This window comes from Ovis aries, chromosome 7, assembly GCF_016772045.2.
Source record: "Ovis aries strain OAR_USU_Benz2616 breed Rambouillet chromosome 7, ARS-UI_Ramb_v3.0, whole genome shotgun sequence".
NCBI lineage: Eukaryota > Metazoa > Chordata > Mammalia > Artiodactyla > Bovidae > Ovis > Ovis aries.
The window spans coordinates 86,600,412-86,617,085 of NC_056060.1; the positions used below are offsets into that span (position 1 = coordinate 86,600,412).

The window sequence follows — 16,674 nt, forward strand, 5'->3', positions numbered from 1 at the left end:
CCATTTTCCGCCCCTACGTCACCCTTCCCCTCACCGCGAGTGACAGAGTGAGCACAAAGACCCAACTGCCATCCTGCTCCTCTCCTCTCCTCTGCAAGCCTTCTCTGTTTCATAGCTTTGCAGGCTCCTGCCCTCCTCTGCCCCAGCCCTGGCAGCCCATCCTCATAAGGAGTGGATGAGGTCTGCTCTGGAACGTTCTGGAAGGAATCTTAGGCCTGGGTCAAATACATAGGAGCCTCAGAATCAGCCTTTTGAGGATGATGGAGCCATCCTCTCCCCAAGGGAGGCTGATCATTCACAAGGCTTTGTTTTCACCCGCCCCGACCCTGCAAAGGAACAGTAGCGCAGGCTAGAATTCAGGGCAACGGGTCACGTGCAATTTTGCAAGTTAGTTATTACACCCTCAAGTTTCTTATTCATCAAATTTGGTTGCTTATATCTTCCTTGTCCACCTCCTGAAAGGGTAAGAAGGAATATGTGTTCTATTTAGTGTGTGTGAGACATCTACATATCTTTCTGAGAACCATCACTCAGTAGAGAGGGGTCTCAGGTTTAATTACAGCAGATGTGTTAGGAAACCCAAGATGGGGCCCCAGTGCCAGCACCTGCCCCTCTTTGGTTGTGTCTTCAATAGTCTATGCGGCTAAGATGATGTGACTCACCAGTTAGCACAGGGTCAGGCACTGGGTGGAACAGTCGGTAGCTATTGATATTAAGAGGAGGCTAAACAAGTACCTCCCCTGTCAACCTCACAGAAGGAGCGTGTCTTTGTGCCGCCACTACCATTAGGGGTACAAGACGTGAACTGAGAACTATGTGGTCCCCTCTTTTCCATCCCTCTAACGCCCTTTCCTCCAGTGACCAGGCCTGAGGAACTGCCCACCTATAAGGCCAGGAGAGACATATCCAAGTGTCCAGGAATTCCTCACCCCCAGACCTCTGTCTCCTCCCCCGTCTCTGCAGCATTCTGCAGGATTACAAGTTCATCCACTGTGGGATGTCCCCCAAAGAGTCCTCAGTGAGCACCATCGTCAAGTCCTACCACTGGAGGGTAGTCCGTGCCCCACACCCCAGAGACATTATTTGGTAAGCCCCCTCTGTCTGTCTCCTCTCCCTTGAGCTCTTTGGGATGGAAGAAGGCTGTAGGATGGGGAAAAGAATCAGGGCCTGGCCTCCTCTTTCACATACGGCCCCTGCTGGGCTGTGTCTCTCCTGGGCATTGCAACCTCTGCCTGCCCCCAAGCCCACCCCACTACAAGCACAGAAGGCACCCAGCCTTTGGGGAAAAGGTTTTTCCTGCGGAAAGAATTCAGATCATTCTTCTGGCTCACCTGTGGGATGTATTCAGAGCCTTACAAGTGGTGTGATAGGAAAAGGCCGAGGGCTGTTGCATGCAGGCATGGGCCCACAGGGAAGCCTGGCCCACAGCTGGCACGCAGAAAGCAGCGTGGCTGTGTCTGAGGGCTGAGCCCCAAGGTCCTAAGTGCGTCTCCCTCCTCCATCCCACCCAGGAAACACCTGTCCGTCCGCCGCTTCCATTGGTGGGCCCGCTTTATCGCAATCAACACTTTCCTTTTCTTCCTCTTCTTCTTCCTCACTACGCCTGCCATCATCATGAACACCATCGACTTGTACAACGTCACCCGCCCCATCGAGAATTTGCAGGTGCCTCCTCCACTCAGGCCAGGCATGGGGGCCCCCCGGGAGACAAAGGAAGAGCTCCAGCGAGGATGGGATGGGGGGCCCCACTGAGACATGACTCCAGAGCTCACAGTTGTGGGCCTGGCAGTGGGTGTACGTGGTGGCCCAGGGTCTCCCTTGCTCTAAAGAGGATGAGTGTGGGCCACTGCCCGTCTTAGGGACTAGGGCTAAAGGGTGGGGGAGCCTTAGGCAAGTCCTGGGCTGAATTTGGGGGGGTGGGCTTGGAGGACTTCTTTAGATTGGGTCAAGCTAGAGGTACAGAAGAGCAGCAGAGGGTGGGGCGAGCATGACAGTTCCGTTCACCCCACGTTCTCTAGAGCTGAGTCCTTGGAGTGAAGATAAGGTGGGGGTGGGGAAGACGGAGGTCAGTTCTAGGGCAGCCCTTCAAGAGGAGCAGGCCCTCTGGCTCTGGTTCCACTCGCCTCACTTCTGGACACAGACCCTGGGTTGGTCCACGAGAGGCATCTCTGCCATATGCATAGAGGGGTTCTGAGGAGCTAGAAAGGCCCACATCCAAGTTCTGTGGCCTCAAGGCTCTTGCAGTGATCCTAGAAGGCCCCTTCTTTCATGTTATCCCCATGCCTATTCCAGCAAAACACACGCAGACACACACACGTGCACACGCAGCACACATGTAGACACGTGCATGCACACACACACACGCACACTTGCAATGATCCTAGAAGGCCCCTTCTTTCATGTTATCCCCGTGCCTGGTTCTAGCAAAGCACACGCAGACGCACACACGCAAGTGCACACGCAGCGCACATGCACACACATACACACTCACACTCACATGCACACTTGCAGTGATCCTAGAAGGCCCCTTCTTTCATGTTATCCCCATGCCTGTTCCAGCAAAACACACGCAGATGCACACACGCAAGTGCATATGCAGCGCACATATGCACACACACGCACACACATGCACACACGTGCACACAGTCAAGCCAAGCCCTTGTGCTGCTGCTTCCCATTGCCCCCCTCCTCTGTCAGCTTCACCACAGGCCCCAGGCCGGGGCACCACAGCTCTGCCCGGGGATTCTCACACCACACCCTCCCCTTTTCCACCACGTCTCACACAACATCGCAGTAAAAGCAGTGTCTCCTCCCTAAAGTCTGAGTGTCTCCTCCCTGAGTGACAGCAGGTGGCTGTGGCCTTGGGGCCAAGTCGGTGGGGTCAGCCTAGGCCATCCCTCCAGTGACCTCAGCATAGGAGGCCTGCACCCCTTGGGGATGCCCCTTGACCTTGAGGTGTCAGCCTCTGGCTGCCCCAGCCAGGCAGATTCTGAGTGAGAAAGGCCCCAGCCCACTGTGCAGCCTAAGGGACACGGAGTCTGCTCTGGAACTGAGCTGAAGAAGTGCCCAGAGGTGTGGGAGAAGGCAGGGGAGGCCTGTGAGGGGGAGAGGGCTTCTTGCATTGACGTCTCTCTGCCCTACCTCCATCCACCCATACAGAGCCCCATCGTGACCCAGTTCTTCCCGTCTGTGTTGCTCTGGGCCTTTACGGTGACAATGCCTCTGATTGTCTACCTCTCTGCCTTCCTTGAAGCCCACTGGACCAGGTGAGCTGGGGGCCTCCCCCTTATCCTTCCCTTGGCACCAGCTTCTTCCCCCACTCCCCTGTCCCCACCAGCCCTGTGCTCCAGCTTCCTGTCTCACCTGGGGAATGGAATTGATGCAGGATGGCTTTGATGCCCAAAACCATCCCAAAAAAGTAACAGATACTTTTGTCTTTGGAAAGAGGGGACTGGTTTTTCTCAGGGATGCTGAGGTACCTGAAACCAAGCCCTCCTCAGGCTGCTCCCTCATCTTCCAGCCATGCACTGAGGGCCTGGAGCTGTGAGCAGAAGTGGCCAGTGCCAGGAATGCCAGGGAGAGGGCAGAGGATGGGAGCGAGAGAACAGGACTTGGCTGAAAAATGTCAGAAGGGCTGCTACGGTCATCGCAGAGGAGCCCATGCCCTCGATCTGACTGAAGACCCGTGTAGCCCGTGCGGTGCCATATTTTAAACAATCAAAGAGCCCCTCCCTGATTATTATCCCTAATAGTTCTGTGGTAGGAGCTAATTAGGAAGTATTTACTATATCTTGGGGCAAAATGGACCTGCTCTGGACTGAAGGCTGCATGGGTCTCAAAAGTTATTTCTTGCCCCCAAAGTTTCTATCCTCCTATCAGGCAGTAAGCCAGGAGGTTTCTCTTAACAGAAATCCTTCCTGGGCTTTCCTACGGCCAAGGCTCATGCTGCTTATTGAAACGCTGCAAGGATTCTGAGTATTGTTAGTGATGTCCCTGCAGCAGGGGTCAAGTGTATGGTATGTGTGAGCCTCCCCTTCCCTTTCCTCTGCCCACGGCAGACATCACTAGCTGATCATGCCGTTCTTTCCTGCTGCTCCCAGACACAGCACGGCTCTGAGTGCGCTGTGGAGATGGCGTTGGTACGTGCTATGAAACTGCTTTCTAGCCCAGGTAGCCGTCTCTCTCTCTCTCCGTCCTGAAGTCAGTCATTTGGTTCTCATCGTGTCTCTCTGTTTCCTTCTAGAACAAGTCAGAATCTGTTCATAGTGCACAAGTGCTACATCTTTCTGGTGTTCATGGTGGTCATTCTGCCCTCTATGGGGCTGACCAGGTACCTCACCCCCAATTTACCTCTCCTCTCAGCCAGGCTCACCCTAGAGTCGGAACCTCCTCCTTCAGATACTGTAGGCCCACCTGTGGTTGCTGCAAATCCATTCCTCAAATGACAGTCCAGTGCCTGTCATGAGCCTAGCATGAGCCAGGTGTCATGTGAACTCTAAGCGGTCAGCCGTGAACTCTGCCCTCAAAGTGCTTATCATCCAGCTGGGGAGACAAGCCATAGCTCCCAGCTGCCTGGCAGCCCAAGGTGGAGGAAATGTGCAGTAGAAGTTCAGAAGAGGAAGAGAGCGCTGTGGGAGAAATGGCTGGCAAAGGTTTGCTAGAGGGGAGGCCTTGAGTGGAAAGGTCAAAGAGGCAGGGGCAGGGTGGCCAGCATTAAGAAGAGAGGCAGTGTGGATTGGCCAGCGGGAATATTAAGGTGCGAGAGTCTTCGGGGAGTAGGCAAGGACGGTTGGAAGGAGGGAAGCCAGCCCCAGAGAAATTGAACCCCAGGCCTTAGTTCATCGATTCACTAACTGGAGGGTCTGCTTTATTCTTGCTTCTAGTTTGGACGTCTTTTTGCACTGGCTCTTTGACATCTACTATCTGGAGCAGGCATCCATCAGGTTCCAGTGAGTACTAGAGTGCATGTTTCAGGCGTACTCCCAGTGTTCACTGGGGCTTTTGTGGGTTCATACCAGCTGGATATGCCTATCCTTTATCTGCTCACATCGGTAGAGATGAATGTGTGCCAACAGTCTCATTAGGCAGCTTCTTAACGTTTCCAGTGCCAAGAACCCCTTTGGGGGTAAAGCCCAGGGATTCCTCCTCTGAATGAAGTTTTTCAAATAATTGTAGATTCAAAAGAAATTGCCAAAAAGAAAAAAAAAAAAAGCCCTATATACCCTTCATCCAGTTTCCCCCAGCGGTCACATCTTGCATAACTAAGGTACAGTATCAGAACCTGGAAAGTGACATTGATACAATCCACAGAGCATGTTCAGATTTTGCCAGTTTTATATCTACTCTGAGTAGATTTCTTATATATATTTTTTAATTGGAAGATAATTGCTGTGCAATGTTGGTTTGATTCTGATTCGATTTCTTTTTAAACAATTATTTATTTTTGGCTGTGCTGGGTCTTCATCGCCGCACCGGCTTTTCTCTAGACTGAGAGCAGGGGCTGCTTTTTGTTGCAGCGTGGGCTTCTCATTGCGGTGGTTTCTCTTGTTGAGGAGCACAGGCTCTAGCATTTGGGTGTCAGTAGTTGTGCAAGTGGGCTCAGCAGTTGCGGTCCCCCGGCTCTAGAGTACAGGCTCAATAGTTAAGATGCACGGCTTGGTCGCTCCGGGCCATGTGGGATCTTCCTGGTCCAGGGACTGAACCCATCCATGGCTCTTGAATTGGCAGGCAGATTCTTTACCACTGAGCCACCCAGGATGCCCAGAGTTCTTTAAATGTACAAAATACCTGGGCTGTAACAAAAACTGGTTATGTCAAAATATAGTTACTAAAAATATTTTAGAATTCAAATGTATGATACAGTCTCTGTTAATACATTTAATAATAGGTCAATGCATTCTAAATGGAAGCAAGCAAAAGTTACATTTTATTGTTTTAAAGCCATCTATGTGAAAATTGATGCTACTTAGCTAAAAGAAGAACGTTCAACTGGAACAGAGGAGTGGATTTTTGACAAGGCGACATGCAGGTCTTGCTGGACATCCAGCCAGGTTCTCCTTTTGTTTGGTCTTGTTTTGTCTTCAGGGTTACAAATGTTCAAAGTCCCAATTTTTCAAAGATGTGCTGTTGCCAATGCCACGCAGGCTTTCATAGCTTGCTTTATAGGGCAAGAGCCAGAATTCTCCAAGCTCACTACAATTAAACTAAGCTTCGTTTTACCCAAGATGAGTGAGTTCATCTTTGGCTAGGTCATTATTTTTAATACAGTTTGTAAATATATGAGAAGGAGAAGAATTGTGAGTTCATGACTCAACTTTGATGCCCTCAAGAAAGAATAGCTTTTGAAGGAGTTCTGAAATATGTGCAGGGCCTCACAGATTTTGCTTCTTGAGGGAGTTATCAGAACTGTATAGACAACAGAGATGCTTGGGTCACCAATGTGAGAACAGGCAGTGTGACAATCCATTCAGGTGGCTGAATGGCTCTTAGTTGAAGTTGGCCAGCTAGCTACACGTGTGCAGACAGGAAAATCTCAATCATGTGAATTTAACATGTCTAATTAGGTGGCCTAATAACTAGCATCATTTTGAAGAGATGATGAATACAAATGGTATTGTGAGCACTCAGAAATAAATACAACATGATATGAAAATACCTCACTTTAACTGGCGACATACTCATAGCCATGGCTGACATGCCCGTGATTTGTTGCCTCTGCTCTTAATGGAAGGAAGTGCTAAACTGCAGAAAGTGAAGATGCAGTCTTTTCCCTATTCAAGGTCAGTTCAGTTCAGTCACTCAGTCGTGTCCCACTCTTTGCGACCCCATGAATCGCAGCACGCCAGGCCTCCCTGCCCATCACCAGCTCCCGGAGTTCACTCAGACTCACATCCATCGAGTCAGTGATGCCATCCAGCCATCTCATCAAGGTCACAGACCCCCAAAAGTCTACCTATGAACTCTCCAGGGTCTGTGGATCCAGTCAAACAGCCCTTCTTTATTTTTGTGTTCTTTAACAGCCCTTCTTTAGATCAAGCCAGTACATATGTCTCCTAACCCATCCACACTTGCTGTACACCACCCCTATCCTTGCTCCAAAGGGCCCTTTTTTAAGTTACATTGGGCTGGAAACTCATGTATACAGTCGGCCTTCCATATCCACGGATTCCACATCTTCAGATTTGACCTACTGCAGATCAAAATATTCAGGGAAGAAAATTCAAGGAAGTTTCCAGAAGCAAAACATGAATGTGCTGTGTGCAAGCAACCACTTGCATAGCGTTTAGTTGTATTTACAGCTGATTACGTTGTGTTAGGTATTACAGATAATCTAGAGACAGAGTGCTCAGGAGGATGGGCATAGCTTATCTGCAAATATTATTGACATTTTCATATAAGGGACTTGAGCATCCCTGGATTTTGATATCCGCAGGGGCTCCTGGGACCAACCACCCACGGATACCAGGGGATGACTGTATTTGAAAGCTCTTCTCCCCATCTCTATCTCCACCCCCTGCCCATCCCTTCAATTCTCTTCCTCTCTCTCCTCTTTGCTCCCAACGTCTCTGCCCTCCCCCTCTTCTCCGGCTTCCTCGGCCATCTCCTGCCCTCCTCCACACCCAGGTGTGTGTTCCTGCCAGACAATGGCGCCTTCTTTGTCAACTACGTCATCACGGCAGCCTTTATTGGCACAGGCATGGAGCTGATGCGCCTGGGGTCACTCTTCTTGTATACCATCCGCCTCGTCTTCTCCAGGTCGGAGCCAGAGAGAGTGAACATTCGAATGGTGAGGGCCAGGCCCTTCCCTGACACAGCCTTTGGAGCTTCCCTTGGGCGGGTGTTGGAGTGGGGGGTGCCTGTTAGAAGTGTGGAGCAACCTGAGGTTGGGAGACCTGGTGGGCGGAAGGGGCCAGGTGCTTCTCCGACACCAGCCTTGGAGGGGAGGCTGCCTTGCTGGACGAGGAGCTGCAGAAGCAGCCAAGCCAAGCAGACCCTACCTTCTGCCCCAGAACCAGGCCATGGACTTCCAGTATGGGCGCGAGTACGCGTGGATGATGAATGTCTTCAGCGTAGTGATGGCGTACAGCATCACCTGCCCCATCATTGTTCCTTTCGGTGAGTTGTCCCTGAGGGCCCCCCCCCAGCCGGGGGGAGCTGCACCCGCCATTGCAACTGGGAGCCCCAGAGCATCCAGCTCCCTCCTGGCTCAGGAGGAGACCCAGGGCCAGCGGATCAGAAGGGCAGGGAAGGGGGCCAGGTTGGTCAGGGGGGCCGGGATTGGATGGCTATTTACAGAGGATGCTCGTTAGGGAATGACCACTTACCAAAATGACAGAATAGGTTCTAGGATTCGAGGGAAGCAGCTGGGCACGCGAGATCGGCCCCACAGGGCTCCCGCAGCCTGTCCTTGGCCCCCTTGCCACTGTGGCTGACCTGTGTCTGGCATCTCGGGTCCAGGGGAGGGGAGGGTCTTGGGATGGCCTCTGAGCCTGCCTCTGTCTGCCGGCCCCCAGGGCTGCTCTATCTGTGCATGAAGCACATCACGGACCGCTATAACATGTACTACTCGTACGCGCCCACCAAGCTCAACGAGCAGATCCACATGGCCGCCATCCACCAAGCCATCTTCGCACCGCTCCTGGGGCTGGTTTGGATGCTCTTCTTTTCCGTCCTACGCTTAGGTATGTGCCGAGCCCCCCTGGCCTCCCGGCCTTCCCGCCTCTTGTTCCCCCATCGCTCCATTGCCCCTCACCAACGATTCTTGCTGAAACAGACCAAGCCCCGGGAGGAGCAAGGTGTTCCTTGTGGAGCACGGCCTCGCTCAGCGCCTTCTGTAGGCCCAGCGGGCTCATGTTAGAGTCCCGGCTGACCTTGGAAGTTAAGGGTAGCACCGGTGTGGTCCAAACTGTATACATTTCGGTTTACAATTTTCAGGGAAAAAACAACAACAACAAAAACATCCTACTCCTTCATTCTAACTCAAGGCTGGCAGGAAATAAAATATTATAGTATCTATCATCAGTCAGTTCAGTTCAGTTGCTCAGTCGTGTCTGACTCTTTGCGACCCCATGGACTGTAGCACGCCAGGCCTCCCTGTCCATCACTAACTCCCTGGAGTTTACTCAGACTTATGTCCACTGAGTCTGTGATGCCATCCAACCACCTCATCGTATCATCCCCTTCTCCACCTGCCTTCAATCTTTCCCAGCATCAGGGTCTTTGCCAATGAGTCAGTTCTTCATATCAGGTGGCCACAGTATTGGAGTTTCAGCTTCAGTTCCCTGAAGGAAATCAGGGTTGACTTCCTTTAGTATTGACAGTGGGTTGCCATTTTTCACTCCAGGGTATCTTCTCAGGGATCAAACCCTTGTCTCCTGTATCTCCTGCATTGGCAGACAGATTCTTTACCCCGAGCCATCTGGGAAGCCCCTGGCAGACTTCATTTTTTAATAAGACTTTTCTGCTAGGTATAAAAGACTACAGATTTATTATCAAAAATAGGAAAAAATGGAAAGATTAGAGTTTGAATGCCTATCATCTCACCTACAGCCTCCTGTCTGCTGCTCCCAGACCTCACTCTGTGCATGTGCTTTAAAGGACATGGCAGAGTAGGAGGGGGTTTACTGATCGACTTTACAAACTGTGGCTCCATTTTATTCTAGTCGGACTTATAGCCTGAGTTTCTTCACTAAACATTATGCTCTGAGCAGTTTCTCCCATTATTAAAATACTGTTTGAGCACATGTCTTTTATTTTTTTTTTTACATAAAATCACAGGGGTTTTTTTTCAGTTTTTTATTTTTTTAATTTTAAAATCTTTAATTCTTACATGCATTCCCAAACATGAACCCCCCTCCCACCTCCCTCCCCATAACATCTCTCTGGGTCATCCCCATGCACCAGCCCCAAGCATGCTGCATCCTGCGTCAGACATAGACTGGCGATTCAATTCTTACATGATAGTATACATGTTAGAATGTCATTCTCCCAAATCATCCTACCCTCTCCCTCTCCCTCTGAGTCCAAAAGTCCGTTATACACATCTGTGTCTCTTTCCCTGTCTTGCATACATGGTCGTCATTGCCATCTTCCTAAATTCCATATATATGTGTTAGTATACTGTATTGGTGTTTTTCTTTCTGGCTTACTTCACTCTGTATAATCGGCTCCAGTTTCATCCATCTCATCAGAACTGATTCAAATGAATTCTTTTTTATGGCTGAGTAATACTCCATTGTGTATATGTACCACAGCTTTCTTATCCATTCATCTGCTGATGGACATCTAGGTTGTTTCCATGTCCTGGCTATTATAAACAGTGCTGCGATGAACATTGGGGTACATGTGTCTCTTTCAATTCTGGTTTCCTCGGTGTGTATGCCCAGCAGTGGGATTGCTGGGTCATAAGGTAGTTCTATTTGCAATTTTTTCAGGAATCTCCACACTGTTCTCCATAGTGGCTGTACTAGTTTGCATTCCCACCAACAGTGTAGGAGGGTTCCCTTTTCTCCACACCCTCTCCAGCATTTATTGCTTGCAGATTTTTGGATCGCAGCCATTCTGACTGGTGTGAAGTGGTACCTCATTGTGGTTTTGATTTGCATTTCTCTAATAATGAGTGATGTTGAGCATCTTTTCATGTGTTTGTTAGCCATCCGTATGTCTTCTTTGGAGAAATGTCTATTTAGTTCTTTGGCCCATTTTTTGATTGGGTCGTTTTTTTTTCTGGAATTGAGCTGCAGAAGTTGCTTGTATATTTTTGAGATTGTCAGTTGCTTCATTTGCTATTATTTTCTCCCATTCAGAAGGCTGTCTTTTCACCTTGCTTATATTTTCCTTTGTTGTGCAGAAGCTTTTAATTTTAATTAGATCCCATTTGTTTATTTTTGCTTTTATTTCCAGAATTCTGGGAGGTGGATCATAGAGGATCCTGCTGTGATTTATGTCTGAGAGTGTTTTGCCTATGTTCTCCTCTAGGAGTTTTATAGTTTCTGATCTTACATTTAGATCTTTAATCCATTTTGAGTTTATTTTTGTGTGCGGTGTTAGAAAGTGATCTAGTTTCATTCTTTTACAAGTGGTTGACCAGTTTTCCCAGCACCACTTGTTAAAGAGATTGTCTTTTCTCCATTGTATATTCTTGCCTCCTTTGTCAAAGATAAGGTGTCCATATGTGTGTGGATTTATCTCTGGGCTTTCTATTTTGTTCCATTGATCTATATGTCTGTCTTTGTGTTTGAGCACATGTCTTTTAATGGCTGCATTAATTTGCCAGTTTTAGTCAGTTCTCCGTTGTTGGGATATTGAAGCTGTTTACCATTTTTTGCTTTTATAAAAACACAATGATAAACATCATTTTGCAATAACTTCCAACTGTAAAGACTGATTTTTAATATTCATGTAGTTAGAAAACTGCTGTCGTAAAAAAGTTACCAAACGTCCCCAAACAAAACATAAGTGACTTTTAAATTCTGAATTGCTTTTCCGTGCTGTTAGCACATGTCATAGAGTATGCTTACTTCAAAAGGGCTTATGAGAATTAGACAAATTTCATATGATATTGCTTATATGCGGAAAATGATACAAAGGAACTTATCTGCAAAACAGAACCAGATTCACAGATTTAGAGAAAGAATTTATGTTTACCCAGGGGGAAGAGCAGGGAGGGACACAGTAGGAGTTCGGAATGGATATGTACACACTGCTATTTTTTAAAACAGATAACCAACCTCAACCTACTGTATAGCACAGGGAACTCTGCTCAATATTCTGTAATAACTTATATGGGGGAAAGTATTTGAAAAAGAATAGATATCTGTATATGAATAACTGAATCCCTTTGCTGTGTACCTGAAACCAACACCACACGGTTAATCAACTGTAGTAGTAGTCATGTTAGTCACTCAGCGACTGATTGTGACCCCACAGACTGTAGCCCGCCAGGCTCCTCTGTCCATGGGATTCTCCAAGCATGAGTACTGGAGTGGGTTGTCATTTCTTTCTCCAGAGGATCTTCCTAACCCAGGGATCGAACCTGGGTCTCCTGCATTGCAGGCAGACTCTTCACCGTTTGAGCTACAGGGAAGTCCACTCCAATATAAAATTTAAAAGAATTTTTTTAAAAAGTGGGGGGGGGGGAAGGGCTTACAAGGAAAGGTGTGGGTCAGTCACTGCATTTGGGGGCAGGGATATAAATGAGTGACCTGAAGGAGTGACATAAATGACTCAGATACTTCCCAGGGACCGTGATATGGAAGGTAGCTGACATCTAGGGGGACATTTAATGAGCACCTAAGTGGCTAAGTAAATGAATTTTTTTTTTCGTGGAATCTGCCAGATGCTGAAGTCTAAACTGGTCAGGTAGCACAGAGGGATGATGTCCCTGGTGGGGTTCATAGATTATGTGGTTAAGAGGAGAGCTAGGCAGAGACATCTCCACCCTAGGCTCCAAACTCCTGAACGGGTGCTGGCCCGGGGCCCCAAGCATATGTCAGCCGGGCCAGCATCTCTGCCAGTGCCCCGCACACAGCTCTGGTCCTCAGGCGCCAAGCCCACGCCTCTCCTTCTCCTTGCAGGGTCCCAGCATGCCATCACCATCTTCTCCCTCACCACCCTTATTGTTTCCATAATAATGGTCTGCGTTACCACCTTCCTGGGGAAGATGTCGAAAATGACTAACTATGAGGTGAGTTGCCAGCCTGCCTTTCCTCCCGCAAGTTCTCCCCAGGGCGCACACAGCTTGAGGAACCCCCCTGCCTGGGGCGCCCACAGCATCAGGGCGCTGAGAGGCTCTTGCCTTTCTCTCTGATGGTGGGATGGGCAGACAGTGCTGGGTGTGCATACTGTGTGTGTCCTTGCACTGGCCCCAGAATCACGCCTCCCAGGGCAGAAGACAGTCGTCCTCTCCTCTTCCCCCCTCTGATGTCTCCTCCAAACCACAGGCTGCTGGCCCATCCCTCCTACGATGTGAGCCTGTCCAGCCTCAGAGCTGCTGGGGCCATTCCAAGGGATGGAGGGTTGAGAAAAAGGACGGAGTGAAGGAGTAAAAGAGAGGGTGGTAAGGATGATACCCTGGGGAAGGGGACCAGTCATCTCACTGTGAAGAATCTCAGGATACTCTGATCTTGTCTGGAGGGGAGGCCTGGCTCTCTGGGCCCCATGACTCCTTTGACTGTTTGCCAGCATTGTTGTTTAGATGCTAAGTCGCATCTGACTCTTTGCAACCCCATGGACTGCAATACACCAGACCTTCCGTCCTTCATATCTCCCGGAGTTTGCTCAAACTCCTGTTCATTGACTCAGTGATGCCATCCAACCATCTCACCCTCTGATGCCCCCTTCTCCCCCTGCCCTCAATCTTTCCCAGCATCAGGGTCTCGGGGCCCAGCCAGTTATTAGAGAAGGGAGCCCATCCATGCCAATAGAACGGTGTGCTCTAGATCAGCACTTCCTGAAGTGGGGTGACTTTAGAAGCGCACTGGAATGATTTCCAGTGGACCGAAACCTTTTCTGTTTTTCCTGGTTACACCTTTATTTTTCTAGTTGACTTTGTTTATGGCAGCCGACACAGGATTTTTGTTTATAATAGCGAATTATTTCCTTTTCAAATGAATTTAAATAAGAAAGAAAGTTGACTTCAAGTACTAGCATCCTACTGAGCAGAGAAGGGAACCTCTGAGAAGAGGATCTTCTTGCTTCCGGTGGTCCCATCTCTGGGGTCCTGGCATAGGCGCTTACTCCCTTTCTCCCTGGACCCTCCTCCATCTCCTGGCCTGAGTCCGTGCTAGCAAGCACCTGGGCAGATAGCATCTGTGGCTCTTCCCAATGCAACAATGTCGTAGGATCTGGTTGTTCAAGTGTCCACTCCAGAGACAGAAGGTGACCTCCATCTCAGATAAAAGGAAACTCTGGCAGGGAAGAGGGGATTGTTGACGTCAGGGCTTCTCCTGGAATCAAAGCAGCAGGCTCATCTTTGCACCACAGCTTCCCACAGCTCCTTCCAGAAGGGTCTCCCCAGCATCCCGGTCTTCACTCTGTCCCCCGAGGTTTCAGCCTGGCCAGCTGGGCTGCAGGTCTGGAAAAACAGAAGATGAGTTGAAGGGGAGCAGGGCCCCTCTTAAGCCTGAGGTTAGGGTCTGAGTTTCTCTGGATATGGGGAGGGCGGCGGGGGTGGGGGGGCATTCACTGACCCTCCCTGTCTCTCCCACTGCCGCAGCCCGAGGAGATGGAGACCGTGTTTGACCTGGAGCCAAGCAGCACCTCCTCCACACCAACCTCCCTTGTGAGTCAGTGCCTTCGCCCTGGGACAGGTCGGGGTCGGGTAGTGGGGTGCTTACAGGGATGGGCTTCTCCAGCAGCCTTGTGGGTGCACCAGCGGTTAGAGTCCACCCTGGGTATCGGGGAGGAGACGGGGTGCCCGGGACTCCCCCCTCTGACGCAGCAGGACTTGGCCCAGGTCAGATTGTTGCCGTGGCCCTGGCTGAAGAGCCTTCAGAATGATAGAAGATCCAGGAATGTCTCCAGGACACACTCTAGAAGGAGCTCAGAGAGGAAGAGAAAGGGCAGGGCGGACTCAGCCTCAGCGAGCTCAGTCGTGTAGACGCAGGGGCCTGCTGGGGTCCTTTGGCCTCAGGACCGAAGGCTGCCGCCAAGGGCGCGGGTGCCAGGCAGCGTGGTGCGGACAGAGCTGCCGCGAGCTATTGGAGGTCTGCACGGAAGGGTAAGACGAGTGAGCCCGTCAGCTTGAGAGGAGACAAGGCTGGACTCCGAGCGCAGGGGTCCTGCAGGCTGGGTGCTGGCTCCCACCCCCGTGGCTCAGCCTGGAGACAGGCACGAGCGCACGCCGAAGCATGGCCACAAGGGTGGATGCCAGGCTGCCATGGCATGCACTGAGCTGGGTACTGGATTGGCCCATGCCCCGAAGCCAGGGTGCCTTGGAGGAGCACTGAAGAAGAGCACCAGCCAGCCCTGGGCACTCAGGGAAGGCTTCCAGGAGGAGGGGAGGTCTAACCAGACTCCAGGCACAGGAGAGTTAGGGGTTGCCGGATGGAAGAGGGTGTCGGGGAGAGCACTCGAGGAACAGGACCAGTCTGTGCAAACGCCCAGAAGAGAGAATCCAGGGCATTGGGGAACCAAAGACAGTTTTGGGCCTGGTGCAACTGCCGAGCAGGCAGCACTCGCCGAGTGGGTGGGAGGGGGGCCCTTAGACGACAGTGGGAGGACGTGCCCACGCCAGGCGCACAGAACTACAGGCCTCGCTCTAAAGCGAGTCCCGCAGAGAGGGCCCAGTGAGCTCTGGGGGATGGCAGGGGGGATGAAGCTTCAGTACCAGGAGAGACAAAGGTTTCGAAGCAGGAGTGTCTTTCCACGGAGCGTTTCTCCTAGGGCCCTTCTAAGATAACCCTTCTAGAATATTGTCAGAAGTTGGTTATTGAAACCTTGCAAACTAGATGCTTCACCATTCTTGCTCTTGATCTTAACACTTAACCCACACAGTGGGTTGGGGGGGCGGGGATGTTTATCCTCATTTTACAGATGAGGAAACTGAGGTTCAAAGACCTGACTTAATTTAGACCCTAGGGTACTGCTGTGCAAGAAAATGGCAGAACAAAGTTTGAACCAGGTCTGCCAGACTCCAGAGTTTGAGCTTTTTTTTTTTTTTTTAAGAAATTACTGGAATTGATTTTTTAAATCTTTCATTATTATAACAGAGATTTCTGAGCATTGTAGGTAACTATGGGGGAAAAAACAAGCCAAAATAAAATAAAAGCCCATATTTCTACCACCTACAATGACCACTGACACCTCAATGTATATTCTTACAGGTATATATTTCTTCTAAAATGTCATAACACTGCACACTGTTTCATAACCTGTGTTTTTAGTTAACAATCTCTGTCTTCCTACATGTATACGTTTTTACCTCTTCAAATACCTAGTCAATATTCAACTTGCCCTACGGTTTCAGAAATATATTTTACAGCTTGTCCAAACTAGGATCCAATCCAGGGTCTGTGCTGGATTAATCTGGCCCCTGCCCGTGTCCCTTTAATTTCAGCCCCATCTCTATTTTATGACTTGTTGGAGAGACCAAGCCGATAGTCCTCCAGAAGGCCCCGTCTTCTGGCTTTTTCTGGCTGTTTCTTCATGGTATCTTACAGGAGGTTACAGTATCTCCTGTATTTCCTGAAAACTAGAAGTTAGGTTCAAAGGCTGGAATTGAAGATTCAAGTTCAACACTAGGGCCTAGAACATTACAGGCCGAGGAGATATATAATATCCCATTTATTGCCATTAATGACGCTAAAGTGACTCCCGGGTTCAGGGATGACTGCTGGCTTTTTCCATTTTTCAGTTACCATTTTTCCTGGAGGACCCAAAAGTTACCTATGGGGTTGACTTGGGCCCTATGAAAATATCTAAATTCTATTGCAGAAAAAAATGTTCCTTCATCAAGTAGGGTTCTTTAGTCTCACTCTAATAAACTCCTACAGAAAAGGTTTCATTCTACCCAATAATTACCTGTTTTCAAAATAAGGAGTTGGTTTCAAAGTCCCTTCAAAGGACAACAGACAGCCCCATCCCTGTTACTTCTTGTGTGTTTTTCTATTCGGCTGTTGTCCCAGGCATTCCTGAGCCCGGGCCTGGACTTCACAGGTCTCATGACTAAGACCT

The 16,674-nt window shown here is 49.7% G+C and overlaps 1 protein-coding gene across 5 annotated transcripts in view; it reads left to right on the forward strand.

The window, feature by feature from the left end:
• The window catches only part of TMEM63C (transmembrane protein 63C), a 75,584-nt gene that overhangs the window by 55,426 nt on the left and 3,484 nt on the right, over positions 1-16,674 (forward strand). For all 5 annotated transcript variants that reach the window (XM_027972076.3, XM_027972077.3, XM_042252787.2 and 2 more), the window contains 10 exons: positions 964-1,086; positions 1,512-1,665; positions 3,160-3,266; positions 4,244-4,330; positions 4,884-4,949; positions 7,624-7,786; positions 8,010-8,115; positions 8,514-8,681; positions 12,576-12,685; positions 14,216-14,281. In XM_027972076.3, coding sequence (XP_027827877.2) covers positions 964-1,086; positions 1,512-1,665; positions 3,160-3,266; positions 4,244-4,330; positions 4,884-4,949; positions 7,624-7,786; positions 8,010-8,115; positions 8,514-8,681; positions 12,576-12,685; positions 14,216-14,281 — 1,150 coding nt within the window. The remainder of the gene's footprint in view (positions 1-963; positions 1,087-1,511; positions 1,666-3,159; positions 3,267-4,243; positions 4,331-4,883; positions 4,950-7,623; positions 7,787-8,009; positions 8,116-8,513; positions 8,682-12,575; positions 12,686-14,215; positions 14,282-16,674) is intronic.